The 13,992-nt window shown below is 33.2% G+C and overlaps 3 protein-coding genes across 7 annotated transcripts; 1 reads left to right on the top strand and 2 right to left on the bottom strand.

Annotated features, from left to right (window-relative positions):
* Nucleotides 1-1,513: 1,513 nt before the first annotated feature.
* Nucleotides 1,514-4,561, top strand: LOC135837219 (sialin-like). Of its 2 annotated transcripts, none has more exons than XR_010557155.1 (9): nt 1,514-1,762; nt 1,865-2,095; nt 2,183-2,357; nt 3,204-3,337; nt 3,418-3,538; nt 3,671-3,804; nt 3,871-4,026; nt 4,138-4,258; nt 4,334-4,561. XR_010557155.1 is itself a non-coding variant. In XM_065352425.1 (9 exons), exons 1-9 carry the CDS (start codon nt 1,598-1,600, stop codon nt 4,475-4,477), a joined length of 1,371 nt encoding a protein of 456 aa, XP_065208497.1. In that variant the 5' UTR covers nt 1,514-1,597; the 3' UTR covers nt 4,478-4,561. The 2 variants fall into 2 exon arrangements, 1 of the variants encoding a protein (XP_065208497.1); XM_065352425.1 differs by having other exon boundaries at nt 3,881-4,026.
* An 887-nt stretch (nt 4,562-5,448) lies between these two features.
* LOC135837220 (uncharacterized) lies at nt 5,449-7,753 on the bottom strand. Of its 2 annotated transcripts, XM_065352426.1 has the most exons (6): nt 7,545-7,753; nt 7,074-7,118; nt 6,639-6,988; nt 6,528-6,545; nt 6,159-6,380; nt 5,449-6,069 (listed from the first exon to the last, which is right to left on the bottom strand). In XM_065352426.1, the coding sequence occupies exons 1-6, from the start codon at nt 7,615-7,617 to the stop codon at nt 5,449-5,451; spliced, it is 1,329 nt and encodes a 442-aa protein (XP_065208498.1). In that variant the 5' UTR covers nt 7,618-7,753. The 2 variants fall into 2 exon arrangements, with proteins under 2 accessions (XP_065208498.1, XP_065208499.1); XM_065352427.1 differs by lacking the exon at nt 7,074-7,118 and having other exon boundaries at nt 7,545-7,752.
* Nucleotides 7,754-8,950: 1,197 nt separating this feature from the next.
* LOC135837218 (vesicular glutamate transporter 2-like) lies at nt 8,951-12,898 on the bottom strand. 3 transcript variants are annotated; one of them, XM_065352422.1, is made up of 10 exons: nt 12,378-12,898; nt 12,086-12,263; nt 11,763-11,993; nt 10,335-10,509; nt 10,120-10,250; nt 9,878-9,998; nt 9,632-9,765; nt 9,414-9,556; nt 9,196-9,316; nt 8,951-9,123 (listed from the first exon to the last, which is right to left on the bottom strand). In XM_065352422.1, exons 1-10 carry the CDS (start codon nt 12,440-12,442, stop codon nt 8,962-8,964), a joined length of 1,461 nt encoding a protein of 486 aa, XP_065208494.1. In that variant the 5' UTR covers nt 12,443-12,898; the 3' UTR covers nt 8,951-8,961. The 3 variants fall into 3 exon arrangements, with proteins under 3 accessions (XP_065208494.1, XP_065208495.1, XP_065208496.1); XM_065352423.1 differs by lacking the exon at nt 12,378-12,898 and having other exon boundaries at nt 11,763-12,007; nt 12,086-12,227; XM_065352424.1 differs by lacking the exon at nt 12,378-12,898 and having other exon boundaries at nt 11,763-11,932; nt 12,086-12,220.
* Nucleotides 12,899-13,992: the final 1,094 nt, after the last annotated feature.

Genomic DNA, 13,992 nt, shown 5'->3' with positions numbered 1-13,992 from the left:
AATTATACGACCTCAAAAACATATCAATCGACATATTACACATTAATATAGGCAAAATTTGTAATTTACTCTCTCTCCCCTTGACTCACCTCCCACCCCTACAAAAAAACTATCTCCAGATTCGAATTCTACGACCTCGAGAACATATTATTCAACATATTACACGATAGTGTAGGAAAAATTTGATATATTACCTCTCCCCACGCCTCACTTCCCTCTCCTACAAAAAAAATTAACTCCAGATTCGAATTCTACTACCTAGAAAATATATTATTCGACATATAACACGATAATGTAGGAGAAATTTGAAATTTTCCCTTTCCCCACGCCTCACCCCCCACTCCTACAAAAAAAAATTACTCCAAATTCGGATTCTACGATTTCGAAAACATATTATTCGACATATTACACAATAATGTACGAAAAATTCGAAATTTTCCCTCTCCCCACGCCTCACTCCCCACTCCTAACAAAAAAAATAACTGCAGATTCGGATTCTACGACCTTGAAAACATATCAATCGACATATTACACAATAATGTACGAAAAATTTGGAATTGCCCCCTCCCCACGCCTTACTCCCCACTCCTACAAAAAAAATAACTCCAGATTTGGATTCTACGACCTCGAAAACGTGTTATTCGACATATTGCGCATCGATCAGGGTCGAATCCTAATAATACCAATTAATTTTGTAGATTTTCTGACTTACCCCACTTTGGGGTAAGTCAGAACAAGTTACATTTTATTCGATTGTGCGAAAGCTACTGCGACAATCGCGCCGAAATTTTTACCATAGGTTAAGAACCCTTATGGGAACCTACATACCAAATTTCAGCCATATTGGTTCATTAGTACGAGAGTAACAGCTGATCAAAGTTGAAATTGTGAAAAAACGTTCTGACTTCCCCCGGTGCACCTTATATTAACTTGATACAGATTGTCAGGGTTAGCAATTCTCATATTTGCTTAGTAATCTGAATGACTTGATATCAGAGGCTTACATATTTGTTCCAGTGTACTGTGTACAGTGTCCACCATTAAATATATTAATTAATTATTAAATCATCTTAAATCAATTAATGATGATAAAATTAAAAAAAAAAACTTGAGAACACTTGACAGGTATCCAGTATCCACCCACTAATACTTGTAACTGAATAATATGTATAGTATTAATACCAATTTGAAAACTGACTTCCTTCATTTTCATAGCTGTTGGACATTGAAATGATAATCTTTTCATTGAGATCCAGCAAAAAAATGTTGAACATTTTTAATTCCTCATAAATGCTGAAGCTATTTGTATCCATACCATTTTTTGAACTACTTATTATTGCATGTACAATTACACATAATTTTGTTAATATGCGTAGGTACACATAATTTAATCAAACCTGTCTACAAGTACATACTTACTGAATTAAATGTTTTAATACTGTCACAAAAAGATAAAGAGTTTAGGTATGTGATAATGAAATACTTTGAGCAATAAATAATTCAGCCACTTTACAATTGTTTTGTGTGTTTGCTGTACATATCAATCACACATTTTATGGGTTGAACAGCAAATTGAGTGAATTTTGACGTGTATACTATGATACAAAAAGCACAACTTTGTCATTCTAAACGTTTTTTTGTGGCTTTTCTCTTATTTCTTGTCAAATTATGCGCTACATCATTATCAGCCAACATACATATGACCATTGTCGAGATGACCAGCAGCAAAACAGAAATGATAGGTAATCAAACCATCACACATGTAAGCACATTGACTACTTTCATCTGCATTTTTATGATTTCATCTACATTATTCAACACAAATTTCAAAAAATGAAAAAAATGCATTTCTGAACATTTTTAGGCCCCTGAATTCAACTGGAATTCCTATGAGAAAGGTATAGTTCTCAGTGCTGATTCGTATGGTGGATTGTTTTCCATGTTAGGAGGATACTTGGCTTGGAAATTCGGAGGCTCAACAATGATATCCATGTGTACATTAACCCCTTCGATTTTAACAATTCTCGGACCAGTTTTGGTGCGGTACAGTTTTTATTTATTTTTTGTTGTCCAAGCTGTGGCAGGTGTTTGCCATGTACGTTTTGTATCAACTTAACCTTTTAAAAATTTATTTAGAATGCTAACTCATTACTTTTCATTGCAAATCCGTCTATCCTATCAGGTATTCGTGTACGTGAGTATTTCAGAATTCTGGAGTCAATGGTCGCCAATGCAAGATAGGTCTAAACTTATATCAATCGGATTTAGTGGAATATATGCCAGTTCAATAATAACATATCCGCTCTGTGGATTTTTAATACATCAGTTTGGTTGGCCAGCAGCGTTCTATTTCACAGGTCCATTTTCTATGTCACATATCGAAGTATTTATCCATAAAATAATCCTATAAAAGGGAGTCATCCTCACTAACAAAATTTTTGAACAAGGTGAAGCTAAGTTGAAAGAGCATACAGGAGTGCACCACCAGCCAACATTTTAGAAAGAAAGTACATTTTTTCAAGTTTTGGTGAATTTTTGAAAATTGTTGAGCCTAAAATGTGAAGAAAATCAGGATGTTACAAAATTGACTCAAATGCTGAGATATGATATGAACTGTACCCTATTTTCAACTCACCCCCAGCCTGCAGATTGGTTGAAAACAGTTTAGAATCAGTTTGAGTAGTTCTGAAGCATCCTGCAGCTTTTTGTAATTTGAAATCCAGTTGAATGTAATATTATTGAAATTAGGATGTGAAGTTTGGTAAAATTATTGTGTTATAAAAAAAGTTCAACTTCAGAAATTTTCTGGAAGGTCTAGAACTACTCAAAATTGTTTGGAACCATTTACAATTGATTCAGGGAGTTGAAAATGGAGTAGTTGTAAGTATACTAAATTTCAGCTTTCCAAGTTGATTGAGTAGAATTTCAATTTTCACACAGTTTTGGTTCTTCTTCAATTTTAAAAATCCATCAAAAATTGGAAAAATGCACTGGGGTTCCTAATATTTTGACAGTTTGCTGTATTTTGGCATGCTCATTCAGTATAACATATCAAGTAATACTGATGCCACTACATTCTAGTGAGCGTGAAGCCTCTGGGTGTATTGCTTTCCTCTTGTAGAGATTGTTTAACCCACAGGTGATAGCAGAGATCCTGACAGAGCTGATCATTTAAGTAAAATGCCCGACGAATTTCATTTCAGGAGGAGCTTGCTTTGCTGCCTCTCTATGTTGGTCTATAATGATCCCCAATGAACCATCATCAGCTAAGTGGATTTCCAAAAAAGAGCTAACTTATATAAAGCAGAATCAGGAACAATTGGGGAAGCCCTCAAGTGTATGGAGTAATGTGCAATTCCACGTGTTCAAACGAAGGTTTGAACTTCGATCTAATATATTAATGTCTTTTGTACACAGGTTTTGTCACTTTTTAAAAATATTATCACATCCAAACATGTCTTGGCACTGGGTGGTGCCAAATTTGCTTATAAGGCTGGACACACCATTGCTGTAACATACCTGCCAACTTATATAAAAGGTATCAACAAAAATTTGTGAGAAAGTAGAACAGAAATACCTGCATTAAAATTTATAAATCTACTGAATTAGGTAACCAATCAAATATTAATTGCACAAACAACAAAATTAACCACTTTATTTTGTTGAACAGATACAATCAATGCTGGAATCCAAAATATTGGTATTCTCGCATCCATTCCCATCACAGTATCTGTATTTGCCCTACCATTAGTAGGCTATGCCATTGACACTCTACGAAATCATGACTTATTGACTTTGACACAGGTACTTACACAATTTCCTTCAGAAAGCCTCTTATTGACTTATCAGTCAAATCTCAAAACATTACAGCACATTTCAGGTTCACAAGTTGTTCATCAGCATAGGATTTGTTGGCGGATCTTTTCTGTTATTCCTGATTGCCTATTATTCTTCCATATTCATGATGTCTATCATATGCTTGACTATTTTCAAAATTATTCTAACTACAAGCTTTGTTGTCACTATGTAAGTCACAAATGTACTTATGGTCTATCAACTACACATCATAATTCATCAATCATCTCCAATCAAACTGAGATTCAACTAAATTTTTGATTACAATATTACTCCCTATAGATCAATGTCCAATTTCTTAGCACCCCAATGCGCTAGTCTGGTGAATGGATTTGTGGCAATGTTCTTTCATCTCAGTGGAATTGTAAATCCCATACTGATTGGCTTCATAGTGACTGATCATGTGAGTACCTCCTTGAGCAGCTTTCACTTCACAGAATTATAAATCTGATTCATAAGTTTTCTGTTTTTTTGGCAGAGTTCATCTCAATGGAGTGTATGTTATTGCACTGTGGGTTTGATCTTACTTGTTGGTGCTATTTTGTTCCTCATTTTTTCATCTAGTGAACCTGAAAACTGGGAAAATAAGTCAGATAGTGAACAAGATTGTGAAAATAGATAATCAACTGAGTGAATGAATTATTACAAAAAAAAAAAAAAAAATTCATAATAATGATAATAATGAGACAAAAATTAGATCTAAAAATGAGCCTGATTCCAGGAGCTTACCTAAATTGAATTGAAGAATCAAAATAAAAAATTGTCTTAGAAACTAATTAATTAAATTGAGTTGAACAATTATTTTACATAAAAAAATTAAGGTATTAATTTTTGGTTACAAATATTATAAGAATGGACTTGTGGCTATGTTCTTTCATCTCAGAGGAATTGTAAAGCCCATACTGATTGGCTATATAGTGATTAATCATCTGATTATCTGAAGCAAGTATCACTTCACAGAATCTGATTCACACATTTTCTGTTTTTTTTTTTTTTGCAAGAATTCATCTCAGTGGAGTGTATGTTATTGCACCATAGGTTTTATCTTACATCTTGGGGCTATTTGTTCCTCATTTTTTCATCTAGTGAACCTCAAAGCTGGGCAAATACATAAATTGGATACTGAACAAGATTGTGAAAATAGATAATCAACTGAGTGAATGAATTACAAAACTAAAAACAAAAAAACATAATAAGTAATAACAAAAGAGAAAAAAATTAGCTCTCAAAATGAGTCGGATTCTAGAAGCTCATTTTGAATTGGTGAATCAAAATAACAAATTTTATTGTAAAAACTAATTCGGTTCAATTAAGTTGGAAAATTTTATTTCAAAAATTAAATAAAGTATCAACTTTTAATTATTGTTATAAATCAACTTTTTTATATGAAATTAAAATATTTCAACTAAAAATAAATAATACCCACATTAAATTAATTAATAAGCGAACAAATGAAATGTTATAGGACAAGAAAGAGAATGTAATGAACAATTCTGGTGAAATAATACCAAATAGGTACTTATGAAAATCATATTGTTTTGAAAATTACTGGGAATAAGCAATATATCATTATGAAATTAATTGAGATGTTATTCAATCAATAATTTCAACAACATCCATTGGTTCAAAAATTTTATTCAAACCAGGAATATATAACATTGATTTGTTGTCAATATGAAATTCCTGCAAATCAAACATCTCCTTCATTTTTTCGGTTAAAGAACAACAATGTAAATGACCTTCAAAATTTTGAAATGTCTTAAGCAAATTATCATCGCACGAATCTTCTTTGCAATATTCACTAATTTCAAGTTCTCTCTTCAAAGATATAGTATTTGTAGTATGGATGAAATTTTCCATTAGAATGACTGCAGCACGCATAGGTTTCTTATTTTGGTTAGATTTCATGGAAAGGATTATTTTAGCCCAAATATTTGGCTTTTGACCATTGAGATCTATTAGCTTGGAAGGCAAATCAAACACAGAGGCCATCACATAAGTCCAACTCCTGTTATTAGTGAACATTGTATCAGCATAACTTCTAATAATACCATTAACCTCATTCCAAAGCTCAAATAAATCCACATGTTGTAATTCCAAGTTCAAAAATTGAAATGTGGGTTGCCTCCATAATGCAAATACCATGTCTTCTGATGGAACTAGTTTTTGTGTTCTATAAGCAGATTTTTTCACAAGAATTTGGGAATTTGATTCCTATATTGAACAATGAACAGAATAAACTTAGTTAAAGACAGGTAAACTGATAATTTGAAAATACTTATAATACATTTAACATTTTGTACCTCTATTAAAGCAGCTTTCAGCTCATCATAATTATATGGAATGAATTTGTCGATACTTGTTATTGGGAAAACCACCTTGTTCTCTTGTTTCAATGCTTTTGAGCTTATCAAGGGTGCAAATAAAATACGATGACTTGTGAACAGTACTTTGTCCTCATTCAAATCAAAGCACAATGTATAAACTGATAATGGTTGCATTGGTTGCAAAGGATATTCATTCAACTAGGCATATTTTAAACATGATAATTATTTAAAAACACACTTCAAACATGGTAATTACCTATTTAAAACACATTTTACACAATATAATAATTATTTAAAAACATCATAGTGATTCTGTACAACTGCATGCTTTCATCAAATACTCACATCAAAACTATTGCAAAGCTGCAATCAAAATATATCAAGTAGAAAATAATGAAACAATTCTCAACATGGTGATTGATAAATAGGTAGACCTACTTGAATACTTCAACTCACTTCATATGTAAAATGGTAGAGAGTGCCAACCTTATTTAAACCACATCTAGAACTGTTTTTCCGATCGCTGCGTTCATTCAAAGTAGGCAATGCTTGTTGAGCACACTGTAGTGGTTCCCCTGTTTGGAAATCTGTTCGAATTAAACAGTTTTGTAAGGAGTTCATGACCGGGCAATAGAAACTCTGCTGTCCTGCATAAATGCTCCCAAATTGCGTTCCACCCACTAATCGTCCATTCTCTATGACAACACTGTCTACTCTTTCTGGTGGCTGAGGTTGTGGCATGAGCTCTACATCATAGAGCACTATGGGCAAGGCTTCGCTAGATTCGATTTCGACTAGTGATTCAACTGTTTAAATGAATCGTATATTTGCTGTGTCAGAATTATTAATCTTTCACTTGAAATAAAAAAACTTGAAACTTGAAAATCTTACTGGCTTTCTCTTCGGCAGCCCTTTGTAAAAAGTAATAAAATGTTTCTATAAAGGTAGGAATAGGTAATATGGTTACATTAAACTCATTGCCCAGATCAAATACATAGTAGCATAAAAGTTAGTATTCTGATTTTCAAATTTCAAAAACTTTTAGTTTTGTATAGAATGCTTCATTCCTTTTCCAGATCAAATTTTAATGAAACTCAGTTTGCAAATTTTTCAAAAATTTGAAAAATGAGTTTCATTAAAATTGATCTGGAGGCAGAACAAAGCATTCTATTGTAGTGAATTGAATTTATAATTGTCGTAATGTCATTCGTTTTTTTCTAGGATGCGTAATTCTTGATTTTTTTTTACCTACAAAAAAATTGAATTTTTTTAAATGTGAAAATCAGAATACTTACTTTTGGGCAACTTTGTACATAGTAGGTAGGTATGTAGGTACTAGGTATTAGAGACTAGCTTTAATACCTGAGTTTTCTGGATTTGAAACGTAAACAGATCTTAAATAATAAAAAATCAGAACAAAGCTCAACCTTCGCATTATAGCTAGATAGAGGTACACGTTTCTTCACTTTCAACAAAGAAATAATAACTTCAGAGTTTTTTGATCAAACCGAAATAAAAATTGGTTTGCCGCTTGCTATTTCATCATCCAACAGATTTTTCGATGACGTAAATCACACTATAAATAATGATAAACGACAGCTGAATCAAGTACATACATATAGGTACGTTAAACGTTGTACTCGTTCGTTTCAAGTTTCCAAGTTGTATGAAATAAGAACATAATGTTATGAGAATTTATACTGGTTTGAAAATTTTTTGTGTTCAGTTACATTTTATTCTCCACTAAAAGTATAGTCCAAGTTGGTTGAAACTCTTCTCATTCATTTCAAACATTTTTCATATCGAGCTAATAGTTTTCTAATATTTTTAGTCTGAGCAATATTTTTCAATGCTGTGGAGTAGTAAAGTTTTGAAACCCTTACAGGACTCCTGGGGGTAAAATAGAATTTTTTTTCTTTTGTTTTGAACTCAATTGTGTACTTATAATGCCCACTAATTCAAAGCGTTATTTCCAAAAAAAAATATTCCATACCATGAGTATACTTACGAGTATGTTCCCAGAAAAACAACACTACCTATTAAGCATACCTAGGTACTTTTTATTGTCACAAAACGCTTAGATTTTGAAATTCACTCCTTCTCCTCCCCTTCACTGATCTTTTCTTACATTGCTTCCTCGAATCATTGAAATTTATATTTTCTTCTATGCAAAATTACATAATTTATTGCTTGCAAGCTTTCACAACGCAAATGAGAATCCTAAAATTACTGAAATGAACTAAGAAAAGCCACGAGAAAACTTTTGGAATGTGAGTCGTTGTAGTCCATAGGAAGTTTGTAGTTCGTGACAACGTTGTGATTTTCGAACATTGTGTTGCCGTTTGAATTCGTTTGGGTTGCAGAATGCATAAAATGTGCAAATTTATAAGTGGATGCCCTAAACAATGGCAAGGTGACTTCTCTGTTAATTGTCTAATTACTCGTATCTCCTCGTTTTGTAATTACTACTTTGTCGTGATATAGATAATCTGGTACTTGAAGAGACTTGATCATTTTACGTTCAGGTACTCATTAAGGTGGAGTGGATTCAGATAATTTTATTTCAAGGATGATTAAAAGATATTTTTTTAAGTTCAAGTTAGATGCTTCTAAAATCGCGTACCTTCACAATTTTTGAACGTTGATTATTTCTATGCCCATAAATTTTTGATCAGATCACAGTGATCTTGGTAAGCTGTTGGCTTTAGTTTTCATGTTTCTTGCTTAGAAAATTGATAGAAAAACAAATAAATAAGATAGAAACTATCATTTTTCTACATCAGTCTTTATTTTCAATCGATGGATTCTGATCTTCGTCATTTGAAGTTGGTATCGATGACCACGGTTGAGGTTTACTCGAGCCATATAATGTAAATATTATCGCAGACAGGAATAAAATTATCGCCGATAAAATGAAGAACTGGTTCCATTCTTGCACGCTCTGAAATACGCAAGAAATTCAAATGTCATCTAGCTAAGGTAAAATGAAGGTACCTATTTAAAAATTGCTCACATGGTTTGGGGTCATGTATCCAAGTGTAGTACGTGTGAGAACTGTACTGACTCTGTACCAAAATGCTGATAAGCCAGCGATGATACTGGAATTGTTGGGAGCCATGTACAAGACTATTACCCTGTAAACATTATGAAAGTGTGTATTTTACATTCCATTATCGAGTCCATATTTCATGATGGATTATGATTTATGATGAAAAAAGAATCAGAACTCACTGGACGATTACACCATTCAACGATCCTACGATTTTTATGAGAATGAAACACACCATTGAAACGGTGAAGTTGGATATCAGAGCAACTGTCACCAACAGAAGAGATCCTACTACAAATCCAATACCCATCAGTATCTTATGTATCTGCAAAAATTTTCATGTACGAGGATGATCATCTCATGATGAATTTTCCAAATGCAAATGAGTTTGTTTTATCACCTGAGTGATTTCAAGTTTGCTGTGGTTTTGCCAATAATCGATAAACGTGCCAGCGATTGGTATCATTGCAATAGATACCATATTAGGAATGGATGAAAGTAACCCTACTTCTTCAGTAGGTCTGTGAGTAGTATCTGCAATAAAATGACATCATCTAATGCAAAAGCAAACACAAAAATGTGTAATTATTCTAATAATGAATAATACTCGTATGCGATTTCCTTCAATTAGATATTTGTGCCTTACCTTTAACATAAAAAGGTAAGCAGATTAGTAAAATTGTGAATACCCAGCTGTATGCCATTTTTCCTATGCATAGAGCCCAAAATACTGGTGATATGAAGATATTTCTGAATTGACTGGTGACCTGTAAGTAAAGAAAAATTCCTGATTAGTTGATTTAAGGTTGCAATCTTATGCATTTGTGTGGACTGTGACGGAGAAAAAAATGTGCTGGTATTTTAGGTGGTTAATTATGATATCATTACATGTCTTCTTCGAACATTGCCAGTTCCTTGCTGAATGTAGTCGAGTTCTCGTTTAGAAATACGTTTATCTTTTGATGGATCGTTTTTGATGAAAATTAACCAAAGAAGCGACCAAATGAAGCTCACTGCGCCTGTAATTGTAGAGGAAAGAGATAATTTGAAGTTGAAATGTTATTTTGTTGGAAGTGATTTTGAAATACAACGGTCAGATTTACCTTCAACGTAGAAAGGAGCTGTCCATCCCCATTTTTTAATCAAGTATCCGCAAATAGGATAGGTCAGCGCTATTCCAACATGTGTACCACTGGTGCCATAAGAAGTTAGTCTGGATCGTTCTTGAACTGGGGCCCAACGAGCGAATATTTCCGAGGTGCTGGCTGATGCAAAGCCCTGTATCATCATCAAAGTGTGACATTGATTAAAGTTGTTGGGAAAGAATTCAATAATGTTCATATGAAATATGGTTTTGTTTTCATTTTTTTTAAATCATTTTGATTTGGGTTAACTATGGGACTGATTTGCTGTACTGGGGTACATTTAATAAACGAGAACAAGCGGGATTTCAAGCGTATGTTCTAAAACTCTAGGGCCTCGTAATCAAAATTTTAGGTTTCTTAAATTCATTTTTATGAATTTTTGAAAAATTGAAAAATGAAAAAACAGAGAAACCAGTTGCAAGGGCAATTTTGATACTTTTTTAATGAATAAATTTTTCTAAGAAAAGTGAATTTATGTGAATGAATCCTTCAATTCAACTCCTACTCCTACACATCAACAACTAGGTATTATTAGTTCCAACTTCCAACTTTAAAGTCACTCTGCAGCCTCCGACGATTTTTTTAAAAAGGCCAAAAATGAACTCGAGCACCTTGAACTTTGATCAGTGTTTATTAGGCACCTTCTCGGACGTTTTACGATTTCACCGTGAAATTCCAAGTAAAAATTTGGATTCTTTCATTTTTTCTGGAATTCGAAAATTAATAAAAAATAACGGTAATTTTTTGAAACCCGCAAAAGCGTGTCCAATAAGCACCCATCCAAAGTTATTAAGTGCTCAAGTTCATTTTTGGCCCTTCCAGAGCGATTTTAAATTTTGAAGTTATTTGAAAACTCGTCCGAAGGCTCCAGAATGGCATAAAATTGATATTTCTTGAATTGAAGAAATTGTTCATATTTGTTCATTTTTCTCAGAAAAAACAGTTTATGGAAAGATTTGAAAATTGCCTAGAAGCATTCTTTTTTTCAATTTTTCAATTTTCAAAAATTCGCCAAAAACAATTTAGCTCCAGATATTTTGGTTGCGGAAGTTTTAGGACAATGCGCTTTCGATTAGCTCGGTTTAGTTCTTGAAACTTGTGTCATGTACTCATGTTCCACCCTTCTAACCTGACCCAAGAGACTGAAATTTGGCAATTTTTTTTGGTGTTTTGTGTCATCGCTGGAGCCTCGTCAAATTGACAGGAGACTTCAGCAAAGAACGTAGAATTCTGAAACACCCTGTGAATCATGCAATGGGTCTCTCGCGAATCCACAAGAGACCCTAAAGAGACTTTTTTTTTCATTGAAGACGGGGCTATCTTAGTTTATGCATTGATCTATTGGTTTTCCGATGTTAGATTTATTAGCCACAGTTGGGCAATTACCTCGAATAATCCGCTCAATACTCGATTGGCCACGAACACATAAAGGTGAACGTACAAACTAGCAGGTCCAAGCAATGAAAGTATCCCAGACATCGCCATACTGATCCCATAGGTAACTGATCCTCCAAATCTGGTTGACAATATTCCACCGACACAGATACATAGGTATCCTATCGAAGGCGAGCTTACGATTAATCCGATAGTTTTCGAATCCCAATCATATTCAGGTGGCTTAAAAGAGTCCACTTGCGAGTTTCACAAAAGGTCTTCATTAAAGTACACTTACGAAAACGACATTTGAAATTGAAAAGCTGATGTGTTACCTGGGTAATTGTCTGGTTGTCTCGATTAATTTCTTTGGAGGAGGTCATTTCCACTATTGCTATGCTTATTTTGCCTGATAACGAATTTTTATTAACTGAGCTGACGAAAAGCAGCAGAGTTACGAGGAAGCGTTTCGAAAACCATAATGGAGGTGCCTTAGTGCTTGGAAAATGGTCACTATAAAAAGAAAATAAATAATCGGTGTGAAAATTGGAGAAATATTGTTCATTATCGTGCATGATTGCAAAGTAAAGTGTATAAAAATGTAATTTTGAATTAATTGTTATCAACCTGATACGAGTGTTTTTGAGGAGATCTTCGTCCACGTTTCTTTCCGCGGCAACATTGGAATTCATGTTGAAACAAGTGCATACATCTGAACTATGTCTCACTGACCCTGATTGTTCAAGTACATTGATATTAAATTGGATTAAGCGCGAACTTATTCACCATTAAATAATTGAAACACGGTGTTTTTTAACTAAGCAAATGTACCATTTACTCGATTCAATTTCGCGAAATTCTCACTACGAATAAAATTACGATGTTGTTTTTATCTTAATCCGAACGCGAGTCTGTTAATAACGAATCGCGAGATAAGACAGAGGATGAGCGACAAGTTGTGCTTTATTTGCTCTTTATCACATTGTGTTATGTGTACTTAATTTTATGCCTGATAACGTGAATAGCAGCGCTGCTGTTTTTATACGTTTCTTTTGATTTTCTTCTCTACCTACACCGAAATACACGCGATTCATTTTTCGAATTGTTTTGAACACTAACGTAACGTTATTAATTTGTCGACGAGAGCTAGTAATGCTACGATTACGACGACACGACTGTGACATTAAACCAGTATGTCCTTGAAACCATTTGGCCTAGTCGAGATTTCTCTGAGTTTGAACTTCGAGTTATAAATATTAACCGGATGATTTGATGATTATTGTAACGTTACATATGTATTGAATTAGTTTGAGTCGTTGTGATGTGTTTAGAATTGATTTACGAATTTTTGGAGCACCTACCTATTCAAAATTTTAGATAGGTACTTTCTTAATGAGTTTTTGGCTATGAATTGATTTACTATAAAATTTTGTTTCAGTAGATTTTTCACGACTTCACCGATTTTTTTTCGTTTTAATTTAAACGAATTTTTCGATCATTTTGAGTTCAGTTTTGTTCGATGGATTATTTTTCCAATGATTTTGAGGCGGATTTCTAAGCATGCTTTTCGGCTTGGGATTGATTTCCTGATGATTTCCACTGTGTAGGTACCTACATTTGCCAGAGTTCATCATTTTTGTGATTTTTTTTTTCAATTTTGAAAGAGTAAACATACTCGTACATATTAGTGATGCCCAAATGATAGTCAAACGGGCTCAAATGAACGCGCTAAAAATTTCAGACTGTCAACCCTCGTGGAGGCTAGTATCGACCTAAAACTTTGAAATTTGCACAAAAAAATTGACAAAATGAAGGTCTTGATGGTGGTTAAGTATGACTTCAACGAATGTTACAAAAATCTTGAATTTTTTTTCAAATATTTAAGATCATGTACAATATATTATGGTCATTTGGATGTAGTGGGTACTATTTTTTATGATTAAAATTTCATTGTCTTTTGAGTGATTCACTGGTCACTAAGATTTTCCAAAATAAGTACATCATAATCCTTGATTATTGAATTGTTCTGAGAATTGAAATAATTTTTGAAGAATTTTGAGACCACTTTGCAATTTTTACGCAACAAAATGTCCGTTTTTTAAAAAAAAGATTCGATTTTTTCAAATTTTTAGTTTTGGAAGTTTGAAATCTGAAAAAAAAATTTCTCGTTTTCTCGATAAACATTTCCATTTTTAAACCCTTTTTCAACACTTTTTTCGTGCATTTTCTGAAATTTTGGTTT

The sequence above is a fragment of the Planococcus citri genome, chromosome 2 (genome assembly GCF_950023065.1).
Source record: "Planococcus citri chromosome 2, ihPlaCitr1.1, whole genome shotgun sequence".
In the NCBI taxonomy this organism is placed as follows: Eukaryota; Metazoa; Arthropoda; class Insecta; order Hemiptera; family Pseudococcidae; genus Planococcus; species Planococcus citri.
Note: the sequence above shows the minus strand (reverse complement) of the source record. Positions and strands in the feature narration are given on the sequence as shown.

Bases quoted from the DNA above. Each gene is read 5' to 3' on its own strand.
- LOC135837220 (XM_065352426.1), bottom strand. From the start codon at position 7,617: ATGCGAAGGTTGAGCTTTGTTCTGATTTTTTATTATTTAAGATCTGTT. The intron at 7,119-7,544 runs GTATTAAAGCTA...CTACCTTTATAG, and splicing joins TTCAAATCCAGAAAACTCAG to AAACATTTTATTACTTTTTA. The intron at 6,070-6,158 runs GTACAAAATGTT...TGTTCAATATAG, and splicing joins TGAAAGCTGCTTTAATAGAG to GAATCAAATTCCCAAATTCT.
- LOC135837219 (XM_065352425.1), top strand. From the start codon at position 1,598: ATGATACAAAAAGCACAACTTTGTCATTCTAAACGTTTTTTTGTGGCT. The intron at 1,763-1,864 runs GTAAGCACATTG...GAACATTTTTAG, and splicing joins GTAATCAAACCATCACACAT to GCCCCTGAATTCAACTGGAA. The intron at 3,539-3,670 runs GTATCAACAAAA...TTTGTTGAACAG, and splicing joins CCTGCCAACTTATATAAAAG to ATACAATCAATGCTGGAATC.
- LOC135837218 (XM_065352422.1), bottom strand. From the start codon at position 12,442: ATGAATTCCAATGTTGCCGCGGAAAGAAACGTGGACGAAGATCTCCTC. The intron at 11,994-12,085 runs GTAACACATCAG...GACTCTTTTAAG, and splicing joins ACAACCAGACAATTACCCAG to CCACCTGAATATGATTGGGA. The intron at 9,766-9,877 runs GTAAGGCACAAA...ATTTTATTGCAG, and splicing joins CTTACCTTTTTATGTTAAAG to ATACTACTCACAGACCTACT.